Source organism: Aaosphaeria arxii (genome assembly GCF_010015735.1).
Source record: "Aaosphaeria arxii CBS 175.79 unplaced genomic scaffold BU24scaffold_12, whole genome shotgun sequence".
NCBI lineage: Eukaryota > Fungi > Ascomycota > Dothideomycetes > Pleosporales > Aaosphaeria > Aaosphaeria arxii.
In genome coordinates this window covers 559278-586023 of record NW_022983485.1, presented here as the reverse complement: position 1 = coordinate 586023, position 26746 = coordinate 559278, and the positions used below count along the sequence as shown (strand labels likewise).

Sequence of the window (26746 nt, the reverse complement as noted above, 5' to 3'; positions counted from 1 at the left end):
CAACGTCGTGAACTGTCTTCCTCAAGACTCTAGTATCTACTTCACAGCATGATTTAATACTGTACTAAACACCTGAACGGTGCGATTATGGTAACACAATGTCGAATTCCTCATATATTCATTTCTGTCTATAATTAAAAGCTCGACTAAAATGGTACATACTAGTACCATTGCCACGTTAATGACTACTGTCTTAATAGGTATCCTGAGGCTCTTGTTGTACAACGTCCTGATGCCTTGTTAAACAATAAGTACGATGATGAGATTGTCATCACTCTAATTAATGAGTATCATGACCTCGCTCAATATATTAAGCCCTCATTCCTCACCAAATCCAATCCTACAGGCGCTGAACCAGTGCCAAAGTCCTTTTTGTTCAACGACACCATGAAACCTACAATCCCAATCGATCCGGGCAAAACATATTTATTTCGCTTAATCCATACAGCCGCGATCGAGGCTCAGTACTTCTATATTAAGAATCGGCGTTTACACCAAGTCACAAAACGCCAACACCTTATACATTGCTGTTGCTCAGCGTTATGCTATCCTACTTACCATGGAAAACATCACCAACCAAAGTCAGCTCGATATCACCCAAGCGATCTATAGCTGAACAGCAGCAATTGGCTCTTGTACACTAATCTTGCGCCGCCGAAGGCGATTAACCATACATTTGACGTTTTAAATGCCCTGCCTTTTTCTTTTTCTATGACTTGTCACTCGTACCGCCTGATCATGAGGAGCTGTTCTCTGAACCCGTCTTAACATTGAACTCGAAGTCGTCATGCAAAAACTAGACAACGGGCTTCTGTACGCGTTCTTTAACTAGACCACGTACGTGAGACTTAAGGTGTCAACACCAATCCTTTCCTCTTTGATCACATAGACGTCATCGATATTACTTTGAACAACAACCATTCGGGTAGAATGCATAATCTGATATATCTATATCCAAATGGTTACTAATTATACTCAACTGGCCCAGGCACTCCGTTCCATCTGCACGGGCATAACTCCCAAGTCCTTTAAAGGTCAGATAGCCCTGCCATGTGGATCTTCTGGGAGCATTTTTTGGATCCATCTTTTGAAATCAGCACACTGACATCCTCATCTTAGATGGCCATATTGCCTGGCACATATCTCAAGGTGATGCTTCTTTGTTCATTGAAGCTCCTTCCCAAATGAAATTGAACTTGACCATCACTGATGACCATATTGCAGCTTGCAAGGCCACTGGCGTCCCATATGCAGGGAATGCTACTCGAAATACAAATGATCTCCTAGACCTGTGCGGCAAAGACCGGCAAGCAGATTAGATACCTTAATAAAGCTTCACGGCTGAGATAATGGTCGCATTTGCGTTCTCGATCATTTCAGCGTTTGCGGGAGTGGCTGCTCTGACTTTGTATAGGAAGGGCAATTCGAACCACACTCCTGGCGAGATATACAAGACTCAGATCATGAATTCTGGGGTCATTACACCGGAGGTGATGCGGAGAAAGGTACGAGCCGATATCAATGCTCTTCGAAGAGGAATGAATTGACGATACGGCTGCATGAGAACTGCTTGAGGTGTTTGCAAAACAACCTTCAACTTTGGTAGTCTTCTTTTCAGTAGTGTGGCTTTAACAGGTTACAAGTGGTCATATATGATTCGTTTGGCCAGCGACCATCGATAAATTCCAGTATGAGTTATTAATCAATGAGGTCTTGTGTGTTATCATCACTACGTACTACAGCCAGGCGACGACGGATAGTTAGACGCAAATCAATAGCAAGAAGCACGGAGACGATACCAAGGCATACTCGTGAGATTATGATGTTCTAGCTGGTGTGTTCCCATGTCAGGAGGCCAGATTGCCTACAAGATCTGGGCAAGTTCTCGAGAACGCGAAAGCGCATGAAAACGTGTAATCCCATGGCTTAGGGCTGGCTGTATAATCATGTCTTCTTTGCCCTTCAGTTTCGCACATATAGGGACGACTGATCGATTTTAGATGTGTGATCTCAAAATTACGGTGTAATTCGTAAAAGTTCTCGCACCATAGCCAATCTGATCTCTGAGCCTCTCACCAGCACTGTCATTAATGCAGGTCAAGTTCACACCAACACTCAGCATGGGACCAATCAGTTACATAGGTTACGAACCGTCACAAACGGATGCGTTCTCGCCAATAAACACCCCTTATCAGTGTCAACATTGGGGTTGATCTATAATTGAACGGCCTACCAGTTAGGACTCATGTTAAGTTCACACTCCTCGGCGTGTGAGAACGAGTAAGAACGTAAACCTCCTAATCCTCGAAGCGTGAGGAATCTTCCTCCATGAAGCATAACACATAGTTTAAAGTGAGGTCTGCGATCCGTCACGCAGACCAAGGTCAGAAAGAACAGCAACGAGTGCATCTAGGACTATATCAGAAGAGAGTCTTTCGATCATCAATAGTAAACTCACCAATGCGCCGAGGAAGGATGCGCCTTCAACTGTGGCTACCCCATCAATGTTCTGGAGCAGACTCAAGTCTAGTATCGGTCCGCAACCAACATTGTTCCAGGCTATAGACGACCAGAGTGCCCTGGTAAGACTGATTCTCTGACAGGCAGCTGAAGTGAACGCGCGCCAATTTCAAGAAGTTATATCACCCGCCAGTTTGTCGATTCATACAGATCGGCTGTGATACTCAAACCCACGAACAAGCAAACCATAGTGCAGATGAACAAAACGACGGCGAAGATATCCAATTCTGTTAGCTTGGTAGGACAACGAACTCTGTCTTGAATTTCGCTTGCGTTGCATATGAGAACCCGAGTAGAACGTATAAAAGAACGTTCAAACAGGATTCCAGCAATATAGTAACACGCTAGTTTAAGGACTGAATGCGGAGTATGCCGGGGTTTACTCACCCAGCGATGATCTCTTCTCAAAATACCAATAGGAAGACTCTATGCCGTTTTAATTGCAACAATAATGAGAAAAGCATCTAGTAACTTGGACTCGCTGCGAGACTAAGGATTCCAGTACGGCGCATAGGCAGCGCAAAAAGACCTCCGCACCGCAATTTTTGGAGTACACAAGACTGCGCAATCTGTGGATGACACGATACAGGAGCAGTAAGGCAACGATTTGGAGGTTTTCACAGAGCAAGGAGCCAACTCCAAGCAACATCGCCAACTTGATCACGACACTTCTGCGATTGAATTCATTAGATAATCCCGCAAGAATAGACTAAGATAGATGGAGAAAATTTGGTATGATGCAATGGATCGAAAGGTTTTAGTAGTACTACTCTCGGGCACTATGGTCATGATGTGGCGCATGTCAGTCGAGCATTTTCTATCGTAGGCGCATGATAAGGACGGCGCCAGTATACACGGCGATAAGGGATGTGAAACAAGAAGAGATGCAGCAGAATGGTCAGTGAGCTTTTTGTGTTTGGCAGGAGTTTCGACTCTTTGCAGACTCATGGAACGAACGCTCCAATATATACATATAGTGTCCAAATTTGTGCGCCATGCGGAAGTAGACTCATGCACATGAAGAGGCAGCGCGCTAACTAAGATAAGGACTATAGTCATCATTCTTGCTAAGAGAGCTATGTAGATATGATCCAATATCAGCCAGTCCACAAGCACGGGATCAAACTTTTCACAAGTGGGAGAATGCTTAATTACTACAGTCTGCTCCTGGGTACCGACCGAGCACGCTTTGTCTTCATGGCACCATGCGGGTAGTCATCAGAAGCATATTAGTTACCTATAAGACGATTATCGGCTTCCTGCGCTGCAGATGCTCAATCATATTTGCAGAATTGTGGTAGGATAAAAAGTCTTTCGCGGTGCATCTCTCAAACTGCCGCGTCTAGTGATATAAGTTCGTCTCTTGCCATTTCTTATCACCGTTACTGCATTGTGCTTCATTCGTAGGCCCCCTAGGCTGCTCAGATGGCTGCATTGGTACTTTAACCCCTCCATGGACGCAACCTACTGGGTTCACTTGGAGCGACTTGTTTTAGGAACAGGTTTCTCGATTAAAAGGGGTCGACAAGTACATGAAAAACAAGTTTGTTTGGTCAAACAAGATCATAAACTCAGCCTTAGAAAATCCCTTGACTGTCGTTACATCTCTGTCTGGTCCTTCCTTCATCCTTCATTGCGTTAGTCACTTGTAGTCACTTGTAGTGGAGCATACGGAGAGGGTAAAATAATCATAAATTGTTCGGCTAAGGTGTCATTGTAACAGAGTATAGCTGGCGCCTTGCGCGTGTTTCTAACAGTGGGGCACGCTGTTGGCATTGCTGTCTCCTCCGTTCTACTTTTATTCATTATGGTGCATCGCTCTCTAGGCGGGCCATCACTTGTGCTCTAGAGCCAGAGGGGGTTTGACGCTGCGCTGACAACAACGTTCACCGCATCGGCAGATAAGGTCCTAATATAATAATATTACTATGCTGTTTTTCTAAAACATCATGATGAAGGACTTTTTGTTTTGTGTGTCTGTGTGTGATAATCGGCATGGAGGGACATGATGTGGGGATCAATGTTTCGAACAAGATTCCACGCTATGGAGGTGTCAAGAGTAGATCAAACTCATTAATTCATTCAGCCATCTCATGAATCGTTTCGCGTTCATCTATATAAAAATGGCATGATGGATTCGACACTCGATGTAGGAGTGTCTACGGAACACTCGTCGTTAGCTGACAACGCCCATCCATCGCGTCATCCCTTCCCCCTCCCCGCCTCGGTCCGATCCGCAACGTCGAGCACCCTAACCTTGACGTCAATAGCCAGGAAAGTCGTGCAGTATTATTATTACCAATCAAACAACCAAAACCCCAATAAGAAACCTTAAATTGCGTGCTAACCCATTCCTCTTTCCACTACCTTTCTCGTAGCAATATAAATAAAACCTCGTTCATTTGGAAGTTACTCAAACCTATCCTCAAACTCAACTCCATCATCACCCACCCATCATCATCATCAATCCCCAAAAATGCCACCGAAATCCATCCTCCTAATCGGCGGCCACGGCAAGGTCTCGCAGCTACTGACGCCTCTCCTTCTCGCCAAGTCATGGAACGTGACCAGCGTGATCCGCTCTCCAGACCAGGTGCCTACGATCGAGGCGCTTGGGAAGGGCCAGCCGGGCAAGCTAGACGTGCTGGTTAGTAGTGTTGAGGATGTTAGAAGCGAAAGCGATGCGAAGAAGGTGCTGGAGAAAGTCGGACCGGAGTGGGTTATTTGGAGCGCTGGTATGTTGGTCTTTCGCACTATTTTTCTGTCTCTGGAAGAGGGCGGATGTATCACGTGATGAAAACTCCACAGTAGAAATCCCATTTCCCTTTGATAATGATGTGGAGAATGATACTAAATGCAACTATTAGGAGCCGGCGGGAAAGGCGGTCCAGACTGCACGTACGCGGTAGACCAGGACGCGGCGATCGCATTCACGAAAGCCAGTATCCACACTCCGAGCGTGAAGAAGTTCCTCACAGTATCGTACATCAGCTCGCGGCGCAACAAGCCGTCATGGTGGACCGACAAAGACTGGGCTTACGGGCAGAAAGTCAACAACGAGATCCTCCCGCATTATTTCAAGGCCAAGGTTGCGGCCGACGAGGTGCTAACCGTGCTCTCGAACGAGCGGGTCAAGAAAGAGGAGGAGAGTGGGGTGCCTGCTGCAGAGCGGTTTGCCGGGATCAGTTTGAGGCCTGGAACGTTGACGGATGAGGCGGCGGGGGGGATCAAGGCGGGGAGGATTGGATCTGAGGGGAAGATTAGTAGGGAGGCAGTTGCGCAGGCGGTTGTTGCGGCATTGGAGGTTGAGGGGACGAAGGGGTGGTTGGATATCTTGGATGGAGAGGATGCGCCTGTGGAGGCTGTGAGGAAGTATGTTAGGGATGGTAGTGATGCGGTTGAGGGAGAGGATTTAGAGGGTCAGAAGGAGAGGGTTGCGAATTTGTAATGGTCCCAGTGAGGGTTTAAGAAAGAAATGGGGGAATTTGATACTACTGAGAACTGGTGAATACATAAGAAATCAATGAAAAAGGGAAGAATAGAAAGAAAATTTCCAGAGTACTATCTGAGAGATGCATCCCCAGTTACTGGTCGCAAACCACATCATCGCATACCTAAAGCCGTGCTCTTCCTATCGTCGAGACTCAAATTACCAATTCTTGCGCTCAAAAAGTGACCAGCATTGAAGCCATCGACATCACTAAGCGTCTTCGGGATTTTGGCACCTTGATTGGGATTTAACGAGATTTGCTGTTTCCTTTATCCTCACGCTCTCGAAGCTTGATCTGTTCGTTCTCGTATGTCGCCTTATCCACCAATAGCAATTGGGGCTCTTCGCTGTATCGTTCATGCAGCTCTTGCCTCCGATTTTCCTCCGCTATTGCTCCAATATATCGTTCCAGCACTGGTTGTATCAGCTGCAAATTCGAAGTGATAAACAAGGCCACTCACCATTACTCGTGCACTGGTATGCATAAATTTTGCCATCTTCGCTCCTCCGCTCTTCCACGTATGGGTACTTTTCTAAAGCCTCTTTAACCCGGTGATCAGGTGGATTGTCATCGACAACCACATCCGGTTCCAAATCTCTCATAAACTCGATTAGTTGTTCTGTCGCTTGCGTTTTCTTGATTACTCCATTGGAAGGGTGGTACCCTATCTCGGAATCTTCGCTGTCGGAGACCGAATAGACTTTCATGCTAATGTAGGCGAATTTCCCTTTGTCATTATCAGTGTACTTGTACATCTTCAACTTATCTTCCTTCGGAATCTCTTTGGGAACAACAGGTCTCGTAGGCCATTCTTTTGCGTCAGCCATATCCGCCGAGCGCTGTTGCTTTTGATAGAATGCAGCCGGATCACAAGGATAGCCATACTGATGGTGCATTTGACCCGGCATCTGCGTAAATGCTGGTCCGGAATGTGCATGGTAGAACCCCGGGTCTGGACAGGTAGGCTGATTGTATGAATAGCCTGGCGTTTGCGTGTATCCTGGCCCGTGTTGTTGCGCATCATAGTGCCCCGGAAAGTTGCTATAGTTATGTTGATTGTAGTGCGAAGAATCCATAGGTACGTATGCCGGTTGTGGCCTTCGCTGGTCGAATTTATCACTTCTGGTCGAGTAACATGGCATTTCTCTTTGGCGGCCAGGGTTGTGTAGCAACGGGCTGTCATTTGGCTGCCCACCATAAGTACCATTGGTTGAGGACCGAGGATTGTAATATCTTTGCTCTTTTTCCTTCAACAAATGAGGATGGTCTTCGGGTTCTGAGCCAGACCACTCATCTTCCCTTTTCAACCGGGTAGATTCATGTCGGTGTTCCTCTCGCCTGAGAGACAATTTGCTCAGATGGGCGCTTAGTGGATCGTTTGACTCCTTGTGATAATGTCTGCTTTCTGAGCTTGGATGGTCATCTAAGGCGCTCTTTCGGGAAGGTTTCTGTTGGTGTTGCTCTCTCTGGAGAGACCGCGAATAGTAAAACTCCTCCTCCTCATCGGAATAATATCTGCTTTCTGAGCTGGAGTAGGCAATTGGGTGGTTCTTTCGGGAAGATTCATGTCTGTGTTTCTCTGGCTGGGAAGGTCTTTTACTCATCGGGCGAGGCATCGTCTTTTCGATTTGGCTGAAAATAATATCACTAAGTTGTGGGTAGGATCCTACTCTGTGATTACTTCGAAAGGCTGTTGGTATTGGGCAAAGTGAAAGAGAGTAACAGGAAGCATATAGCAAGTTGAAGATAGAGTGCTCAAATATGTACTGATTACTGAGTCCGAATGACTGGTATTACTGTAAGACTGAAAGTGTCGTGACAGGTCAAAGAGCAGTCAATGCGATCAATGTGTCACACACAATGAGCCAAATACCCAACATTATGACAATAGGAAATGAAGGAGTCAATATACGTCCGTCAAATCTGTATCAACATCTACTACCAGTATTATCTGATAAACATAATTATTGGTACAACGAGACTTGTATGTGGTGGCTACGTGAAGTAGATACAGTAAATGACATGAGCGAAACATCATGAACAGGGGAATGAAAGGGAAATAGATAAATATCGATTTCTACCCGTTTCACTTAATGAAATTTTCAACCTTTATAATTATAGAAATATGATAGATATTGTACTCAGTATAAAGAAAGGTTCTTTCTTTATTGCACTAAAAAAGAAAACACAAAGTGTGTCAAAATTTGTGATCAAACCCTTACATTGTTTGATAGGGTAGCCGTGGTGATAGACAGATAGCAGGGCTAGGAGAGTATTTAGAGTCGGTGTCTTTTTACGGGAGCAAAAAAAGTCAAAAAGAGAGGTCATACCCAGATTCGAACTGGGGTTACCGGAAGTTGTTGTTTGATCAAGTCAAAATCCGGAGTGATAACCGCTACACTATATGACCGAATCAACTGTTTGATGCGCTTGTTGATGGAAATTCGATGAATCATTATTATTATGAGCCCCGTAAAAACCTCTCTTCAAAGCAATCGCTCTGAAGAGACACATTGTGAGGAGAAGCGAGAAGCTGAAAATTTTGCTTGGCGGATAGGGGTGGTGGGCCCCTCCATCCGCTAAGAAGGCGCTATACGTCATGACACGCATTTCGCTCAAGGCGACTCACCACAACGAGTCATAGATGTCTCAAGGCCAAGGAGACGTGAGTTTCCCATTCATCGAATAACAATAATGTAATATAAAGCATAGCTGGTTAGACCCGTGATACTGTTAGAGTGATGTGCAAGATGGTGTCAAGTGAATTTTGGTTTATTTCCTCATGTGCCAAGCTAAGCACAAACAACATGGAACAGTGCAGATAAAAATAAGGGGCAGGGCTGTAATTGTTACGACTTGCTGGCTAGCATATTGTGCACTTGAAAATGAAGTTCAACGACCCACAGCCTCGATCTAGAAAGTCGTGTTGTCGGTTGATCCATTATTTTACCTTAAAATCGTCTAAGAAAGCCTTGTTATGTTTAGATAAGTAGCGACAATTGGGTATCTTCATCGCGATTCGATTTATAAGCACACCTTCTCGAGAGTATCTATTGTTTACCACTGTCTATCATATTGGAAAACCAGAAGCTGAGCATGACCAATATCGGCATCAAGCCGACCGCAAGTATGACTGGAGGTATGCCAACTATGGGCGGCCGTGGCCGTCCAGGCTTCATCATGCTTTGGATTTCTCCTTCCAGCGTCTCTGCCATCCTCTCTTGGGAGAACTCTGCGACCACCCTCTCTTTCCCCCACTTGCCCATCTCTTTCCGTCTCGCCTCGCCCTCACCATCTTCTAGGGCGATACGCATGACCTCCGTCCAATCTTGAACCTTCGTGACGTCGCGCAGCCACCCTGTTTGTCCACTCACTACAGTTTCCGTCGGGCCTCCCTCATTGGCGGCAAGTACGGGTGTGCCAGCTAGCATAGCTTCCAGAGGGACAATGCCAAAATGCTCATGAAGAGGAGTATATACCAGCAGGCGAGATGTTTTAAGCAGTACGGTCTTAAGTGCGCTGGGTACGGAGTGGAGGAACACGATGTCAACATCGTCGGAAACGCCCTGTGCTGTCACAATAGTCCTTGCAGTCGCATGCTTGAGTTTCAGCGCGTCCGCCAGGTCGCATAGCTCCTTATATGTATTCACATTCTCTGCTACCCGAGGATCGTAGCCGCCCGCAATGGCAAGTCTCGTGTCATTCCGCTCTGCATGAGTTAAACCAGCATATGCCTTAATCGCTAGAGCAACGTCCTTCTTCTTTTCAAACCGGTTGATGCTTAGAACAACCTTCTTATTCTTCCACACGGGCAGTACCTTGTCAGTCGCATCCCCAGTATTTATGTCCACGCATGGATAGACTACACCAGGTTCGCGGTGCTTTAAGCTAGGGAACGCCGATCGGAAAATGCCTTTCGTGAACTTGCTATTGACCACAATCTTGTCACTGCAGCCTGTACTCCAGCTCTCTACCCAATCAAAGGGTGCACGATATAAAGATTTCAAGGTGCCTCCTTCTTTTGCGAGAAGTTTGTCTGGGAAGTGGCAATAAAATAGTACTCGCACAGATGGGAAAAGTATTCGGAGGAGAGGTATTCCAGCACTAAGCTGATCGATGAAAAACGCGGAAGGGTTGAGTTCTTGAAGCTCGGAGCTGAACCATGCAATTTGGACTATCAGATGCAACTGGCGCAGTATAGCACATAGGATAGCGAAGCGACCGAAGACGGTGGTAGGTACGATCGAATTTCCGCGCACTAAGACCTTGAGGGTACCTTTTGGTGAAAGACGATATCTCAGCGACCTTCATGCAGGTATAAGTGGAAAGGGACTGTGAAGTATAATATGCTACTCACCATCGCGGGCTTCGTCGAAGCAATGGTCGTGATCACAGTGCGATGTGTAGATGGTGACAGTATGCCCCCTCTTCTGTAGGCCCACTGCAGCGTCCACCACAAGCCGCTCAGCCCCTCCTATGCCCAGATCCGGATGGAAGAACACAATGTTCTGTGGTTTGGTGGCCATGTGTGGTGCTTGAAGCAGCCTCGTACACGGTAAACGTGGTGTTTCCAGATGGTAGACCTCCGGCAAATGACCTTTCCCCTTTTGGAATAGTTTGTGATGCCTCCGCCGACGTGAGATGACCTACACCGACCTCCAGCGATATGCACATGACGCTTCCGTTGCAATATCCCCACGCCAAATTTGATCTACGTGTAGCTGGAGAGGTGCATATTGCGTGTTTGATACAGGATCAGAGCTCTAGTCAACGCAGTTTATCGGAAAACATCTCACGACAATATGTGGGCGGAAAGGCAACAGCGCCGTGTCTCTAAGCCCTAAAGTCAACAATCAAATCACTCCAACTATGGGCCAAGGATTCTCTCTCACAACGCTTTCGGCTGGCTCGGCTGGGATTGATGTGCCTCAGCTGGCCGATATTCAATATGAAAAGAGTCTCGGAGCAGCTCGTTTCATGAAAACGGTCCGAGCGCGACATAAGGATGGGCTGGTAGTTGCTCGAGTAGTTGCTAAACCGTATGCCCAGCTGAATCTGGATATCTATGTTAAACGTCTTCTAAGTAAGCCCCAACAGATGCTTTTCTATGTTAAAAGGACCGTACTGATCTATCTTATCAGGGGAACGGGCGGCGCTTGCTGATGTTCCTAATGCCTTGGCCTACCATCGCATCCTAGAAGATGAAATCGGTGGGTATCTCGTCCGTCAGTATATTCACAGTTCCCTATATGATCGTCTAAGGTATGTATATTTACTTGAATTTCGCCATAAAATGCTCTGGCAGCTGATCGATACAAGCACGCGACCGTTTCTTGAAGAGATTGAGAAGAAATGGCTTTCATTCCAGTTGTTAAGCGCTGTCCGGGATTGTCATTCTCGAAACATCTATCATGGAGATATCAAGACGGAGAACGTCCTGGTCACCTCCTGGAACTGGCTCTATCTCACAGACTTCTCCTCTGCGTATAAGCCAGCATACCTCCCCGAAGATAACCCCGCCGATTTCTCCTTCTATTTCGACATGTCAGGCCGCCGAACTTGTTATCTGGCCCCTGAACGGTTCCTACCTCCTGGCGAACAACCCGAAGGTGAAGGCGTGATTACTTGGGCCATGGACATATTCAGCGTTGGGTGCGTCATTGCTGAACTATTTCTCGAGTCACCTATATTTTCCCTCAGCCAGCTCTTCAAATACCGGCAACACGAGTACGACCCAGCACGGCTACAGATTAGTAAAATAAACGATCCTCACGTCCGAGAACTGGTCACGCATATGATCCAGCTCGACCCAAATATGCGCTTGTCTGCCGACGATTACCTTAAATACTGGCAAGACAAGGTTTTTCCGAGCTACTTCTACGGATTCCTTCAGCAGTACATGCATTCCATCACAGATCCGACTTCCGGAAGGAAACCAGTAACGACCGCCAATGAACACCTTGGGGAGCCTGATGAAAGAATCGAACAGATCTACAATGATTTCGATAAGATATCTGTTCTTCTGGCTGGGAACGATGGACAAGAACACACCAAACCCAGCCACTCACCCCCAAAACCGAATGATAGGCTCTTTCCACTGACAGTCGATATTCCAAATTACCAACATCAAGCGTCTGCGACGCCAAGTCTCTCCGTCGATGATGGCAATTTAATATTCTTGACAATAGTTGTCTCCTGCATTCGAGGTACAGCTAGAGCATCCGCCCGGCTCAGGGGCCTTGAGCTACTATTAGCCTTCGCCGAAAGACTTACAGACGAGGCCAAACTTGATCGTGTCATACCTTACGTAACGAATCTCTTGACGGACAAATCTGAGCTGGTTAAGATAGGGGCGTTGCGAACCTTGACACAGATTCTTGCCATGGTGCAAGTCGTTTCTCCTGTGAACGCATACATTTTCCCTGTGTATATTCTTCAACGCCTCGAGCCCTATCTTCCGGACTCCTCACTGGAACGACCGAGCTCTCTAGTCCGAATGCATTATGCCTGGTGTATTGGCACCTTGGCCACGACTGCAGCAAGATACATGGACATGATCCAGGCCCTTCGGGCAGAAGGATCCCTTCCAACAACAGGCGCGGGCGGTGAAGACGAGTTGACATCCTCACTTCGCCGGAACCAGTTCGATCTGGATCGGTACAATCTATTGGACGCCTTTGAGAAGCACAGCACAGCGCTTCTCACCGACCCCGAGCCGTCCGTCCGTCGCGCCATTCTCAAATCCGTGTCTGACCTTTGCGTCTTCTTTGGGAGTCCCAGGGCCAACGATGTCGTTCTCAGTCATCTCAACACATATCTCAACGATCCCGACTGGCTACTTAAGTGCGCTTTCTTCGATTCGATCGTGGGTGTTGCGGTTTTTATAGGCGGTGCTGGGCTCGAGGGCTATATCTTGCCGCTGATGGTTCAGGCCCTAACCGATCCCGAAGAGTTCGTTGTCGAAAAGGTGATCAGAGCTTTTTCCTCCATGGCCGAACTCGGACTATTCCAACGATCTAAAACGTGGGAATTGGTCGATATCGTTGCCCGGCTCACCATGCATCCCAACGTGTGGATACGAGAGGCTGCTGCCCAGTTCATTTCCACCGCTTCGAAATATCTCTCCATTGCAGATACCCATAGCATCCTTGTGAATCTCATCAAGCCGTATCTGAAGATAGTTCCCTCTGACTTCAGTACACTACGCCTCCTAGATTCCTTAAGGAAGCCTTTACCTAGACTAGTCATGGATATGGCCTCCAACTGGGCGACACAATCACAAAAGGGCTTATTCTGGGTTCCTGCAAAGCAACAACAGACCTTTACATTCAGCTCTGCGGATGACACTCTTCCAACAATCTCTGGGCGCGAAGCAGATCCCAAGATCCTTCAAAAGATTCCAAAAAATGACGAAGATGAACAGTGGTTACGCAAGTTACGAAATGCTGGCATGTCGTCCGACGATGAGTTCAAACTCGTAGCTTTGCGAGAATTCATCTGGCGAAGCACCCATCGTCGACGTGGAGATGACAGTAATGCCGCCTCTTCGAAGTTCAAAAACATTGTATCGCTGAAGGACCTGAACATCGTACCAGAAATTGTCCTTTTCGAGCCGAATGCTGCACGGCAATTAGTCGATGATGGGCAGAGACCAAACAACGAAGGTGAACCCTACAACCAACCTCGCACTATAAGAGATGCGCTACTCGATGCTTCTACCACCGATAACGACGCACCTGTTATGTCCCCAGTTCACACCCCTGATACCCAAGCAGACAGATTGGTCCGCGCAGAAGCGGGTACTCACAGACTCAACCTTCCAGCACGTCCAAAGCCTTTGTCCCCAAGCGAGCTCCACGTTGGTTTGGACTCGCCCTCATCCGATGTTGATAACAGAAGGAGCTCTCTACAGATTCCGCGAGATTCTCCCAGCACACAGTCGCCGATCGGCTCTCTTGGAGCGGGTGATCATTTGCATCCTTTGCGACACAGGAACAGTGCACTGAGTCTCTTGAACAGAGGAGAAGGCAAGGCTATAGCTGAAACAGGAACAACATCTACCAATGCTTTTGGCCGTGTGGACGGTCTTACTGGTCGCGAGATCTCTCGCTCACGACCATCTACATCCTTCCCCACTTCAGAGAATCGCCAACCGAGTCCTTCTCAGGCCAGGTTCAGGGATGCACATAATTATCGAGGCAATGACCCTGCCGTGCTGAAGCTCTTGGACTCTATGATGCTCGAGAGATTACCATCCGACGAACTCGAATTCGGTCCTCGGGTCCAGCCCAATCTGCGCAAACAACCTATAAAGCACAAAGACAGCAATGTCACTCCAGCAGGTGTTCCTTGGCGACCTGAAGGTATGCTTGTGGCTACATTCAGCGAACACACTGCGGCGGTGAATCGGGTTCTTGTCGCGCCAGACCAGAGCTTTTTCATAACTGGATCAGATGATGGGACTGTCAAAGTGTGGGATACATCACGTCTCGAGCGCAATGTAAGCCGAAGATCTCGCCAGACATATAAACTTAGCAACCAGGCCAAGGTGACCAGTCTTGTTTTTGTTGAGCAAACGTATTGCTTCGTTGTTACCGGCAGTGATGGAAGTATACACGTGATACGTGTCAATTATTACCCAGGCAATGATGGCGGAAATCGATTTGGAAAACTCTCGTCGCTTCGTGAACATCAACTTGACGAGGGGGAATTCGCAGTCTGGTCTGAACATTACAGAGAAGAGAATAAGTCTGTTCTACTTCTAGCAACAAACACCTCACGGGTTGTTGCGTTGGATCTACTCTCCATGACCGAGCTATTCACTCTACAGAACCCTGTTGAGCACGGGACGCCAACGTGTTTCTGTGTCGACCGGAAACATCAGTGGATACTGCTTGGTACCTCACATGGCGTTCTTGACATGTGGGATCTGAGATTTAGACTGCGACTGAAGGCATGGACTTTCCAGGGCGCTTCACCAATTCATCGGCTCACACTCCCGAGGGTAAAAAAAGCGCGTCTTTATATCGCCGGAGGAACAGGCCAGGGCGAAGTTACTGTCTGGGACTTCGAAAAGCTTACGTGTAAAGAGGTATATCGGACTGGTAACAGTAAAGACATTGGATCGAGGAGTACCACATTAATCGACCTTGACGAGGAAAAGCCTGGGGGTATGCTAGGGCGTTTCGCAACGAACCTGGAGCCCACGGCCAACTCGATAGCTGATCGTGGAATCCGCTCCTTGGCCGTGAATTCGCAAGCCATTGATGACAAAGGTGACCCCAAACACACGTTCATCCTCACTGTTGGTCCAGACTGGAAAGTTAGATACTGGGATACCAGTCGTCCAGAAGCGTCGCTCGTAGTAAGTGGCCTAGATGCCGACGAACTAAAACCTCAGTATGGCAACAGCCAGCTCAGTCCAGACACGCTAGTGGTCACTGAGCGGCTGTCTCAGCCTCAGCCTTCCGTGGCCACGGGAAGAGAGAGCAGAAGCTCCAACACCTCAGCTAAGCGAACCGCGCCTAAAAGCTCTCGCTCCGGCCTGATTAGCTTGCAGCAGCATAATCTTCTCCGAAGCCATATGGACACAGTGCTCGATGTGGCGATGATAGAACAACCTTATGGGATGGTGATCTCGGTTGACCGGAGCGGGATCATTTATCTTTTCATGTAGGGACAGACCGGTGTACATTCTAGCTTCCAAACAAGTCGCATATTCCTAGAGCCTATTCGAAAGCACTCTAAAGCCTCCACATGTTCATGTGCTATCCTTGTCTCGTGCTTCACAAACCAAGCTAATGCACCATACGTCGAACCAGGTCATTTTCTGATGGAGGAACGCAACGATCAACTGGGGTTTCAGAATTCACTAACAAGCAGGCTGCATATAATACGTAATGATCATCGATCGCTCGGTAATTAATTTTGGCATTTCTGTGAGTACCGGCGGGCTCTTTATCGGGTTGCATTTGGTGGCTTGAACGACCGGTGAACGCAATCAAGTGTGCAGCACCTGGTATGCATAAGCATACAGGCAGCCTGCTGTATCAACGAACTTCATATTTAGACGACGTATTTCTTCAAAGGGCTGAACCCTTCCCCGTCGCGCCTAAATCTTTTCATCAAAAGCGATTTGGTCGAGGCATAAGACGGAAACAACACAGCGACTTCACTGTTTCTACCCGCACTCAGGAAGTAGCAGAGAGTTCCAAGATTTGTCTACATCAACGCCGAACTCAAAGTTGCTCCAACTAAACAGTGTTTCAACAAAATTTCTTACCACATACATAATACCCTTGCACCCCACATCCCCCTCGATACCTTGTCATCTGACACCATGTCATTCTGTAATACCTGCGGGGAGATGTTTGAGGGTCCCGGCTCCTACTGCCTCTATCATGATCCGTACTCCACCAAGCATAGTTTTGGGTACAACAAGCTTGACTTCGATGGGTTCCCCAGCATCAAGTACCGTACGGGACAAGGAAGTCATGGTCACAACCATCATCGCCACCATCAGCAGCAACATCATCTTCATCACCCACACACTCACCATACATCTCATAAGCTCAAAGACTACGATACGTATGATGTGCTTGGCAGATACGATAACTCCCTAGACTTGGTCGCGCCCAGCGACTCAGCACTGATTCAATACAACGATCAGACTGCTCTCCAGCCATTCAATAATTACAATTACAACTATCAAACCTCAAACAGTCAAAGCCATCCCATCCTCGCTGCCGCAGCAAGCACCTTTACTCGCCTCACTGCGAACTACTCAATTAACCATATGAGTTTCTCCATGGCACCAAACGGTACAAAGTCCGTCAATGTTTCGGCAAACAAAGACCGTGAACAGTGTTCCACATGCAAGAAATGGTTCCCTGATCACGAGAAACTGAGGAACCATATGTGGGAGCTGCCTTCCGGGTGTGAAGTGCACAATATGTGCTTCACCAGGGACGAGGAGAGTTTCCATGGTACGAGATGTCGACATGATAGATGTTTCGTAAAGGGATGCGGGAGCGTGTACAGAAAGGAAGGCGGGTGGAAGACTGGAGTGGTGGAAAATCATGTCAGGGAGTTTCACCTTTGAGGGTACGGGCTTATGGTTTCCTTTTGATTTTGTTCAGATCCATTCTACGTTAAGTTTCATTCACGATACGGTTGTGGTTACTCAGTTCGTTGATTGTTCATTTCAAGCGAAGGAGGTCAATATTGTCTAAAATGTTTTGCCCAAATCCGATTTCTCTTACAGCCAAACGTTGGCCACGGTGGATATTTAAGACTATCGTTCCATAAATTTAAGATAGTTATGCACCTTCTTATTAATTCGAAAGATGAAGATGGAAAGTTCGTGCCTACAACAAATGTCAAGAAAACAGATTACTATGCTTTGAAACGAGAAAATTGGAGCTAAACTCAGTATTCAGCGTATCTAACATAGCAGTATCTTACTATTTGTCTACAAAATACTCTATTATAGTGTCCGGTCTTCTTGCGATTCATTGTTCACAGGATTAAGAACACTGATATCTGATGAGATGCACAAAAATCAAAGCTGACTGCTACTATATAATTGCGGTTTTTAGGAAAGGCAAAGGTCCAAAACAACGAAAATTGGTCAGAATAATGCAAGGTGAAATAGCTAGGCACCTAGGTAAATGATCATGTTCACTTTGCCCTGCTCACACAATGTCTTACATAAGCCGCCCGCAGTGGCCTATGTCCAAAATCTTGGCATCAAGCTACTAATTTCGTAAATAGCTCCATCCCACTTCACATCCCATTCTTTTGTGTACTAACGCCTACCACCCGATTCGAACCATTTAACTAGGAACAAATAATAAGATATTGGTCGCAATCATGAGGTTGACAACGGACCTGATCCAACATTCCCTCTCCTATATCAATCCGTTAACAGAGCGTGAACTCGATTTACGAGGTACGTTGAAAGGAACAGATACTACACTTGTTTGAGCTGCATTGATCTCAATTCTTTTGCAATTTAGGACACAAAATCTCGGCGATCGAGAACATGGGTGCTGCGCGCGTGAGTCATACCTTCAAGCCCACACGCGACAGCTTGCTAACGAAGATTGCTAGGACAACGATGCCATCGACCTTACGGACAACGACATCGCTTTGCTTGGAAACTTCCCACTGAACCCCCGCTTGCGAACGCTTTTCCTCGCCCAAAACCGCATATCAAACATCCAGTCCAACCTCTCCTCTTCGATACCCTCACTCACGACAATCGTCCTTACAAAGAACCGGTTAGCTGAATTGGCGGACTTGGACCCTTTGAGTGGCTTCAAGAAGCTGGTATACTTGTCGTTGATGGGAAATCCGGTCGCAAACAAGGAGGTAAGTCAACCTCCCTTAACTTCGTGCTCGGAGTCCCTGTATCAAGCGCAAGTGAGGGTTCTAGACTGCGTTGCGACCGTGGTCGACAGAGAGATACTAGACCGAGCTTGGCCACACACTTTAAGGCAGCACAGCTGACATGCTCATAGAATTACCGATACTGGGTGATATGGAGGTGCCCTTCTGTCCGTTACCTTGACTTCGCGAAGGTCCGACAGGCTGAAAAGCAAAAGGCTGAAGAACTGTTTGGTACTGCGGAGGAGCCCACCGAGCTTGCCACACAGGTAAGTACTATACCGAATGGACATTCGAGCCATGTAGACTGATAATCATCTAGATCATGGGCGTGAAGTCCAAGGGCTTCGTAGTGGCCTCTCTTTCTTCTAGCAACGACCACGTCAAGGAGCGAATCTGGACCGACGAGGAAAAGAATAAGATGAGGGCCGCAATTCAGAACGCGAAGAGCTTGGCAGAGATGGCCAGATTAGAGAAGGACTTCTCAGAGGGCCGTATACCAGCATACGTACTTGAAGGTGGCGAGCCCATGGAACTATAGACTTTGACGTTTCAAAACATGGACGAAGGATAGAGAACAAGTATTGGCGCATCATGATAGCACGATTATTGGGATGACTACCCCCTTGGCGTTCAAATGGAGCATTGGATGGACGAAATATCAAAATCTTTTCCATGGCTTTGTCCTGGTATCGTACATAAAACGCCAGACCGTGCAACCAAACCGTGACCGTGCCTACCTTGGCAGTCATATTGAAATGCAGATTCCCAGAAGGGTAGAAGATAAAGGCTTTCCCCACACACTACCACCCTCTACCTCTCCTGCCTTGCCCTCTTCCGCCTCCACCTTGATTGCCTTGCTGCTGTCCGCCAAACCCTCCTCCACCACCGCCACCCATGCCCGGCATGCCGCCACCGACCATCTGCATGAATTGACTGATGTCCATGTTGCCGACATCCATACCTGATGCCTGCATCTGCATCATAGTCTGCATCATTTGCTCTTCGTTCATTCCCATTCCTGGTGGCATTGGGGGCATACCACCCCCACCGCTATTTTGAGCTGATGGTCCAGTTGGCGCACCAGGCATAGGACCTGGGCCCGCATTCCCAGCTCCTGGTGCTGGAGAAGGACCGCCCATAAACATTTGCTGGAACTGGGCCGTCTCGGCCTTTTGCCTGGAAAGATTGTTCGACATGTCCGTTTGACGCTGCCTGTACATTTCCCATGTGAACTCATCAAAGCCGTAGTTGAAATAATCCGACTGGTCGGCGCCGGGAAGTCGCCACGGTTTTGTGGATTCAGCAAGATCTATGCCGTGCATTAGTAGGCGTATTCACAATTTTACTGCCTGGCCATGGATGGTACCCACCTGCATCCATATCAAGTTGTGACACGGGTTTCCCTGCTGGGGGATAAATGGGATCGGCGTTCACATCTATTGTCGATGTCCGCACGGCGGGATATGCCGTTCCAGGTTGGGAAGGTATCTGAGGGACAGCCGAAGCCGACTTTGCTGTTGGTGTTGAGGATGGTTGCTGGGGTGCTTCTATTTTGATTGCTTTTGACTCTTGCGGAGCTTGTCTGGTGAAGGAATTAGCTTTGTATAGCGTATTGAGACCTTTAAGAAACTCACGAAATAGGCTTTGGGGCTGTCTGAGGCTTGTCGATGATGATCTCGAGGTCCTACAATCCGTTAGCTATGCGTTGCGCGTGGCGATCTCGATTCAATGTACCGAGTCACTTTCGTCCGACTCTTCGCCTGACTCTTCGCCTTCGTCCATAGATTCATCGCCCTGTTCGCCATCCTCCTCTTCTCTGGACACGTCTTTCTTTGCGTCCACAGCCGCGCTCGACTCCGAAGGACCATAGAGATCATCGTCTTCTTCTTCCATTGTTCCTTCCTCTTCCCAGAATGTTGGTGGTTTGCCCTTCTTGAAATCCCAGGGAATCAAGTGATATCCTGCCTCTTCAAGACCTTTTTGAATAAAACGCGCGCGTTTGATGATGTTCCGCTGCTTGTCGCCCTCGACGTCGTGGTTGGGATACTTGAACAAGTACACGAGCTTCCCTCTCTTCAAGCCGTACCTGATTGTTTGGCTGTCACTAAGATCGAAGAAGATCAGCGGGTGGCCCAAGCGCCTGCATTTCGCGGAGAGCTCTGGTTTTCGAGCCAAAACACCATCACACCGGTCGTTGCACAAGAATACTCACGCGCTGACTCTCTCAAGTCGGCAAACTGCCGTAACCACGCTCTCGCCACTATCCAACTTCTCCTTTATCTTCTTCATCTCGGCCTCGCGTCGCGCCTCCACCACCCTCCGACTTGCGGATCGCTCTTCCGACACAGGCATCTCCGCAGGGAGTGACCGGACCTGCATCGACTTCCGTTCGCGCCGTCCAAAACACACGGAACCTGCAATTGATACAATCGAAATCGAGTGCTCTCCTTTTCAGGAAGCATACAATAAACTGGGTTGAATATCCTGAAATATTGGGACACTGCTGCTATCCGACAAAATGACAGGCTTTGGTCGCTCCAACTCGCTGAGTATCAACACCAGCGGGTCGCTCTTGTAAGTTTATATACGAAAAGCAGATTGAACCTGTCTTATGCTTCGATATGATTCGCATTCGGGGGGCGATTTTATCACTGTACTTGCCTAGTTTCACACGATCTAACAGCTGGACAGTGGAAATAACACCAATACCAGTCAAGGACAGCAGAGTGCAGGGCTTTTTGGCTCTACTAATGCAACATCCCAGCCTGCAACAGCCGGAGGGCTTTTCGGATCGACGTCCCAGCCTCAGTCAGGAGGATTGTTCGGCGGTGCGTCGGCAGCAGCCTCACAGCCACCCCAATCCGGGGGACTCTTCGGGGCCACACAACAGGCATCACAACCACAATCGGCCGGCCTATTCGGGAATCTGAACAAACCAGCAACAGCGGGAACAGGAGCCAGCACTGGCCTGTTCGGGTCTTCAACAACTGCATCTCAACCCCAGGCAGCCGGGGGCCTGTTTGGGGGCGCTCTGGGAGGGAATGCACAGAATCAAAATCAGACTCAGAATACCCAGACGGGAGGATTGCTTGGCTCCAAGCCATCATTGTTGTAAGCAAGAGAGACGTCGATGGTGTTACGCGGAGAATAACGTGTTCTAGTGGCTCGTCAACAGCGCAACCTGCAGCAACATCTTCTTTGTTCGTTGGCGGGAACGCAAACACCCAACAAAATCAAACAACCACCCCATCCTTATTTGGTGCCACACAACAGAATCAACCTCAGCAGCAACAGCAACAGAGCTCACTCTTTGGCGGCATGGCCTCACAAAACAAGCCTCTTGGGGGCCTCGGAAACTCAACGACTGGTCTAGGTAACAACCAGCAGGCTGTTCAATACCGCACTCTTGATAACATCAAAGGAACCCACCGATTGCACGAATTGCACCCAGATCTCCAGGCCGAGATACAGAAACTGGACGACACATTTCAATACCACATAAGCAACTCCATCAAACTGCGCGAGGCAATGCTTAAATCGGAGCAAGAAGTTGCCACTGTCGCCCCAGACGTCGTCTACGTTGAAGAGTTCTTAGCTACTATAGAGACTGGCCTCGTGAACGACTCCACGAACATTGCCAAGCTGAAAGAGGTGATCAAGAAGGATGCGGAAGAAGCCTTGCTTAGCTTCCGTGCCATCGAGAACCATAAACTCCCTGCACAATTCCACTACGGCAACCGCACGAACCTCAATGCGTCGAGTGCAAAGCCGGCAGCGAACAACTCCCTAGATGAGGATGACCCGAATAAGCCCGTCGATCTGGTTAGCTACTTCTCGAGGCGCACAGAAGACCTGGGGCGGACGCTTGATGTGTATCAGCACCAGATCCGCGAAATTGAGGCTCATCTGCGAACCATGGAGGCAGGCACAGTGGAGAAAGCACAGCAACTGACAGGTAGCCGCAACGGAGCTCGTGATCAGCGCAAGGAACTTGTGGAGGCGATGAAGGCCATCGAGGGCGCGATCCTCGATGCAGCAAAGAAAGTCGGACAGACAAGAGACATGGTCAATCAGCAAACGCTAGGCGGTGTCGGGGGTGCATAAGTCGCGATGCGAGACGTTGGGAGCAGGATGCAGCGGCTCGTCTCACTGCAGCAACGAGCTAGGATGTACATGTACATCAGGGTGTCCCGGACCATGGACACGCATCTTCCCTGAACGTGGCGTGTTATTGCTTCAATTCTTTTCCTCATTCCCTCTTCCCGATCAGATTTCTTCATGCACATCCTGGTACATACAAAACCACGGTAGATACCCTTGATATCAGATGAGCAACGTTCTTCAGAATCACTCTCCCGCGAGAACTCGTGAATCTATTATTGATCGATCACCAATAGTTGGGGCGGCTGTGTCCGAAAGCATCATTCAACGAATACGACAACTGGCCCCCTTATCTGCAAGCGAACGTGCGTGGCTGAGTGGGAGTTCATAATATACCCTATACCTCTTGTAAAATGAACCGAGACCAAGACTCAGCGACGGTTAGGACGGCCAGATAAGATTTTCCAGCATAATAGGCGTTCGGTGGGGACAATGGACGTTGGAGTAAAAGTGCACCAAGCGCGGACCATATGTCTATGGGGTAATTTTGTAAGACATCTTTGAGTAGACAACATGAACGTGTCAGACTGGCAATGGCATTACGAATTGTGCGCAATTGGTCATATCTCAAATGTAGCAAATGTGAACGGCAAAACTTACATTGAAACTCATCATTCTAAGGTACAAAACAAACCGCGAGAGCCGATCTAGACATTGACGTCATACCTCTCTTTCAAAAGGAGAACCATACCAAACCACGTTGAAAAGAGCATGGCACCATTTCCAATCCAGAGCAAGGAACTACACTATTCACCAGCAACATCCCGTAGTGGTCTTACAAGCTCGCAAAGGCGACAAGTAGAGGCAGAGAGCAGACACAGAGCCTCAATCACTTACCCGCTCCACCCCAACCCTGTCACCTTTGTACGAGGATACATAGGGCTGACAGGGGTCAATACCAAACTCACTCGTCAGGCGTAATCGCTCAGCCAGAAATTCGATAATCCTCAGCAGCGATTATCGCCGCGTCCAATCAATTTCCATTGCGTGGAGGTAAATAATCAATTAATGATCGATCGATCGATCGATTATAAATTCCTTTACTTTTCGGGGATGGGGGATGGGCTGGGTATTGTGAATGAGGCTCTGCGTACACCGCGTACACACAAGTACTGCAGAATGAGTATGATTACAAGGATGCACGCGTACGTGTGGACGGGTATGGGTGTGCGATTGTCTCAAAGACACAATACCTGCCTCTTCTCGCTCCTCGGCGATCGTAAGAACAGAACCAGTGCGCGCCAGCCTTGATCGTGGCGTGGCGTTTGCTTGTTAAATGCCGTTGATTGTCTCAGTTCGGTCAGGCGAGCTGGAGATCCAGCATATGTCTGTGTGTGTGCGTGTCATCTCATACATATCACTTCGCAATCTCTGATGGGGAAAAGGGAAGGGAGGAGGAGAGGGAGGGAGATTGGGGAGACTTGGTCAGATGAGACTCGCGTAAGTTCGCGTGTGGGTGGAGAGATTGGGAGTAAGCTGTCTGGGGGCGAGGCGCAATCGCTTCGTGTATGTGTGTGATTGCACACGTGTTACGGTTCTTGGGGTGTTCGGTCTTTGGTTGCAATCTCTCTGTAGGCTGGCTTATGGAAAGGGTGATACTGGGTGCGTGGTATTGGATTGGTGGTTTGGATGGGAATGATGAATGTATTTTGAGCGAGGCTAGATCTGAGAATTTGAGACCAATTTGCCTGTCAACGCAATGGTCTCAGCAGGATCTTCATTGACAGCAAGAAAAATGCAGAATAGGCTTCCCCAGTCCAGTCTGTGTCGGCATAGGACATAGCTTTGGTGCAATGATGCTGGAAAGTAACAATGCTGCGTCTCTATGATGGTGGAAGGGGGTCTGTAAAGCTAGGAGTAATGACGTAGATAGAGTCAATAGAAACACATTGCACTTTCATTCCCACTCAAAGCCGCGGACGGTGACCAAGTTGTTCTATTGTTACTCACCGTCATGATTATTCCATGGAACATAGTGGAGTAGATTCGAAGGAGAAGTGGAATGTTGGTGTACAGTAATCAAAGCTGTAGTGGTAGCCTTTACACAGACCAATTATTGGGGGGTTTAGGGATACATGTCCAAAACGAGGCTGTAGTCCATAGAGTAAGGAAGGTAGTTCTATGGACTAATGACAGTGTCCCATGCTGAAAAGTGTATATTGGATTGGATTAGGATAAACTAAGAGTACAGAGTGAATTGAGCGGCGCGAGAGCTGGAACTGTGTTTAGCTAAGGTCTTACTCAACATTGTCAATTTGTTAAGCTATTGTAATGCTGATTAACCGCCAAGTGCAGGGATGTTGGCCCTACAGAAGTCGAGAAGACCCTGTCAATCATCAACCTTCATGACGAAAGCGGGACATTCCTAGCGCCAATTCACCCCGCTTCATCCATAATGCAGCTCTACGAGGGACATTCAATCTATCGTCACTACTACTGAGTAAATTATGATAAAAGCCACATCTCCAGCCTCGAGAAAAGTTATTCCTCTTCTTACATCACTCTTCCACACTTTCCCTCCCAATTGTATATGTCTATAGCTCTGACCAGACTCCGAGCTCTTTCATCCCAAATCCCAAGAATTACATCTATTCACTCCACCACTAGACCTTTTTCTTCCACAATGGTATGTGTCACTCGTCTCTATTCATACACATCTTGCTCAATTACTCGTCCATCTACTAACAATCCTCACAGTCCACAAAAGACTCCATCCTCAACTGGGTGAAGCCCGGCGACAACTCTGGCGAGTTCAAGCGTCAAGTCTCCGTCTTCCGCAACTGGATCGAGAACAAGCCGGACGCCGAGTTCCCAGCTGAAAAGGGCCGCTACCACCTCTACGTCTCCTACGCCTGCCCATGGGCGCACCGAACGCTCCTCGTCCGCCAGCTCAAGGGCCTCGAAGAAATCATCCCCTACACATCCGTCCACTGGCACCTGGGCGAGAAGGGATGGCGCTTCTCGACCCCTGACGAGAAGCTTCCCGGCGAGAACGTGACCCCCGACCCTCTTCACCCCAACTTCACGCACCTCCGCGACATCTACTTCGAGCAGAACCCCGACTACGAGGGCCGCTTCACCGTGCCCACCCTGTACGACAAGAAGCAGAACCGCATCGTGAGCAACGAGAGCAGCGAGATCATCCGCATGTTCTACACGGCGTTCGACGACATCATCGCAGACGAGTACAAGAAGGTCGAGCTTCTGCCCAAGAACCTCGAGAAGGAGATCGACGCGCTCAACGAGTGGGTCTACAACGACATCAACAACGGCGTCTACCGCTCCGGTTTCGCTACGTACGTCCCTTTCTCCCTTCCATCCCATTTCCTTCCCCCTTCCACAACCCCCTCTACAAAAACCCACAATCAAAACTAACAATCCCCCTCCAGCTCCGAAGAAGCCTACACAACCGCCGTAACCACCCTCTTCTCCTCCCTCCAAAAGATCGAATCCCACCTCGCCTCCTCCACCACCCCGTACCTCCTCTCCGCGCCCGCCCCCACCGAAGCCGACGTCCGCCTCTACACCACCATCATCCGCTTCGACCCCGTCTACGTCCAGCACTTCAAGTGCAACATCCGGGACATCCGGTCCGGGTTCCCGCACATCCACCGCTGGGTCCGCCACCTCTACTGGGACATCCCCGCGTTCAAGGACACCACGCAGTTCGAGCACATCAAGCTGCATTATACGAAGAGCCATCGCCAGATTAATCCGTTTAGTATCCCGCCTGTGGGACCCGTGCCGGATATTCTGGGGAAGGAGGAGGAGGTTGAGGCTGTTAAGGCGGCGCTTGCGGCGCTGAGGAAGTAAGGGGGTATGCAACTTCTTTATCACGGCCTTTTTCTTTTCTAGGGGCGAAATGAAAGTCGGGTGAAGCAAAACTGGAAGGAATAACAGAGAAGTTTCTGATCTGGTGGATATGAATCTATTTATTGTATATAACATAACATTTACCACGAAATAAACGGCCGCCGTTTCTATTTCAAAAAGAACATGAATTCAAACAAAAGTAAAGCAAACGAACCGATGACTGTGACAACGCGGTTGCAGACTTGACCACCAACTCATGAATTCACACGAACGCAGGGTGCAAGATAAAATCAGCAGAAGCAAGATTTGAGGAGACTCGTGAAAAAGAATCTCGGTCCACGATGAAAAGGTTGAGGGGAGGAGACGTAGGT

At 48.3% G+C, this 26746-nt stretch overlaps 9 protein-coding genes and 1 non-coding gene across 10 annotated transcripts; 6 read left to right on the top strand and 4 right to left on the bottom strand.

Moving 5' to 3' along the window:
* The first annotated feature begins 4625 nt into the window (after window positions 1-4625).
* On the top strand, window positions 4626-6111 carry BU24DRAFT_428038 (NAD(P)-binding protein). The gene is made up of 2 exons (XM_033529378.1): window positions 4626-5255; window positions 5388-6111. The coding sequence occupies exons 1-2, from the start codon at window positions 4997-4999 to the stop codon at window positions 5966-5968; spliced, it is 840 nt and encodes a 279-aa protein (XP_033378337.1). The 5' UTR covers window positions 4626-4996; the 3' UTR covers window positions 5969-6111.
* Window positions 6112-6257: 146 nt separating this feature from the next.
* Window positions 6258-7627, bottom strand: BU24DRAFT_496814 (uncharacterized protein; the record flags this gene model as incomplete). The annotated part of the gene is made up of 2 exons (XM_033534215.1): window positions 6258-6424; window positions 6472-7627. 2 exons carry the CDS (start codon window positions 7625-7627, stop codon window positions 6258-6260), a joined length of 1323 nt encoding a protein of 440 aa, XP_033378336.1.
* Window positions 7628-8332: 705 nt separating this feature from the next.
* Window positions 8333-8421, bottom strand: BU24DRAFT_t83. The gene has a single exon. It is a non-coding gene; the product is annotated as a tRNA-Gln (tRNA).
* A 640-nt stretch (window positions 8422-9061) lies between these two features.
* Window positions 9062-10537, bottom strand: BU24DRAFT_400614 (glycosyltransferase family 4 protein; the record flags this gene model as incomplete). The annotated part of the gene is made up of 2 exons (XM_033525459.1): window positions 9062-10287; window positions 10369-10537. 2 exons carry the CDS (start codon window positions 10535-10537, stop codon window positions 9062-9064), a joined length of 1395 nt encoding a protein of 464 aa, XP_033378335.1.
* Window positions 10538-10880: 343 nt separating this feature from the next.
* On the top strand, window positions 10881-15687 carry BU24DRAFT_356894 (ARM repeat-containing protein; the record flags this gene model as incomplete). The annotated part of the gene is made up of 3 exons (XM_033523917.1): window positions 10881-11094; window positions 11153-11273; window positions 11331-15687. The coding sequence occupies 3 exons, from the start codon at window positions 10881-10883 to the stop codon at window positions 15685-15687; spliced, it is 4692 nt and encodes a 1563-aa protein (XP_033378334.1).
* Window positions 15688-16019: 332 nt separating this feature from the next.
* BU24DRAFT_68962 (uncharacterized protein) lies at window positions 16020-17320 on the top strand. Its single transcript, XM_033534545.1, has one exon. The coding sequence runs from the start codon at window positions 16351-16353 to the stop codon at window positions 17110-17112; it is 762 nt and encodes a 253-aa protein (XP_033378333.1). The 5' UTR covers window positions 16020-16350; the 3' UTR covers window positions 17113-17320.
* A 503-nt stretch (window positions 17321-17823) lies between these two features.
* BU24DRAFT_428034 (U2 small nuclear ribonucleo protein A) lies at window positions 17824-19194 on the top strand. Its single transcript, XM_033529377.1, has 5 exons — window positions 17824-17961; window positions 18029-18069; window positions 18123-18383; window positions 18533-18667; window positions 18721-19194. Exons 1-5 carry the CDS (start codon window positions 17883-17885, stop codon window positions 18937-18939), a joined length of 735 nt encoding a protein of 244 aa, XP_033378332.1. The 5' UTR covers window positions 17824-17882; the 3' UTR covers window positions 18940-19194.
* Window positions 19027-20753, bottom strand: BU24DRAFT_496810 (uncharacterized protein; the record flags this gene model as incomplete). The annotated part of the gene is made up of 5 exons (XM_033534214.1): window positions 19027-19710; window positions 19772-19983; window positions 20036-20085; window positions 20136-20505; window positions 20614-20753. The coding sequence occupies 5 exons, from the start codon at window positions 20751-20753 to the stop codon at window positions 19202-19204; spliced, it is 1281 nt and encodes a 426-aa protein (XP_033378331.1). The 3' UTR covers window positions 19027-19201.
* A 166-nt stretch (window positions 20754-20919) lies between these two features.
* Window positions 20920-22974, top strand: BU24DRAFT_473149 (uncharacterized protein; the record flags this gene model as incomplete). Its single annotated transcript, XM_033532757.1, has 3 exons — window positions 20920-20975; window positions 21093-21512; window positions 21563-22974. 3 exons carry the CDS (start codon window positions 20920-20922, stop codon window positions 22503-22505), a joined length of 1419 nt encoding a protein of 472 aa, XP_033378330.1. The 3' UTR covers window positions 22506-22974.
* A 1914-nt stretch (window positions 22975-24888) lies between these two features.
* On the top strand, window positions 24889-26580 carry BU24DRAFT_428031 (uncharacterized protein). Its single transcript, XM_033529376.1, has 3 exons — window positions 24889-25188; window positions 25260-25858; window positions 25952-26580. Exons 1-3 carry the CDS (start codon window positions 25186-25188, stop codon window positions 26373-26375), a joined length of 1026 nt encoding a protein of 341 aa, XP_033378329.1. The 5' UTR covers window positions 24889-25185; the 3' UTR covers window positions 26376-26580.
* Window positions 26581-26746: the final 166 nt, after the last annotated feature.

What these genes read in the sequence shown, in the direction of transcription:
- BU24DRAFT_428038 (XM_033529378.1), top strand. Translation starts at nt 4,997, where the DNA reads ATGCCACCGAAATCCATCCTCCTAATCGGCGGCCACGGCAAGGTCTCG. An exon ending in GTGGGTTATTTGGAGCGCTG is followed by an intron (nt 5,256 to 5,387) that starts GTATGTTGGTCT and finishes TGCAACTATTAG; the next exon opens with GAGCCGGCGGGAAAGGCGGT.
- BU24DRAFT_68962 (XM_033534545.1), top strand. Translation starts at nt 16,351, where the DNA reads ATGTCATTCTGTAATACCTGCGGGGAGATGTTTGAGGGTCCCGGCTCC.
- BU24DRAFT_428034 (XM_033529377.1), top strand. Translation starts at nt 17,883, where the DNA reads ATGAGGTTGACAACGGACCTGATCCAACATTCCCTCTCCTATATCAAT. An exon ending in ATCCGGTCGCAAACAAGGAG is followed by an intron (nt 18,384 to 18,532) that starts GTAAGTCAACCT and finishes ACATGCTCATAG; the next exon opens with AATTACCGATACTGGGTGAT. An exon ending in CCACCGAGCTTGCCACACAG is followed by an intron (nt 18,668 to 18,720) that starts GTAAGTACTATA and finishes ATAATCATCTAG; the next exon opens with ATCATGGGCGTGAAGTCCAA.
- BU24DRAFT_428031 (XM_033529376.1), top strand. An exon ending in TACCGCTCCGGTTTCGCTAC is followed by an intron (nt 25,859 to 25,951) that starts GTACGTCCCTTT and finishes ATCCCCCTCCAG; the next exon opens with CTCCGAAGAAGCCTACACAA.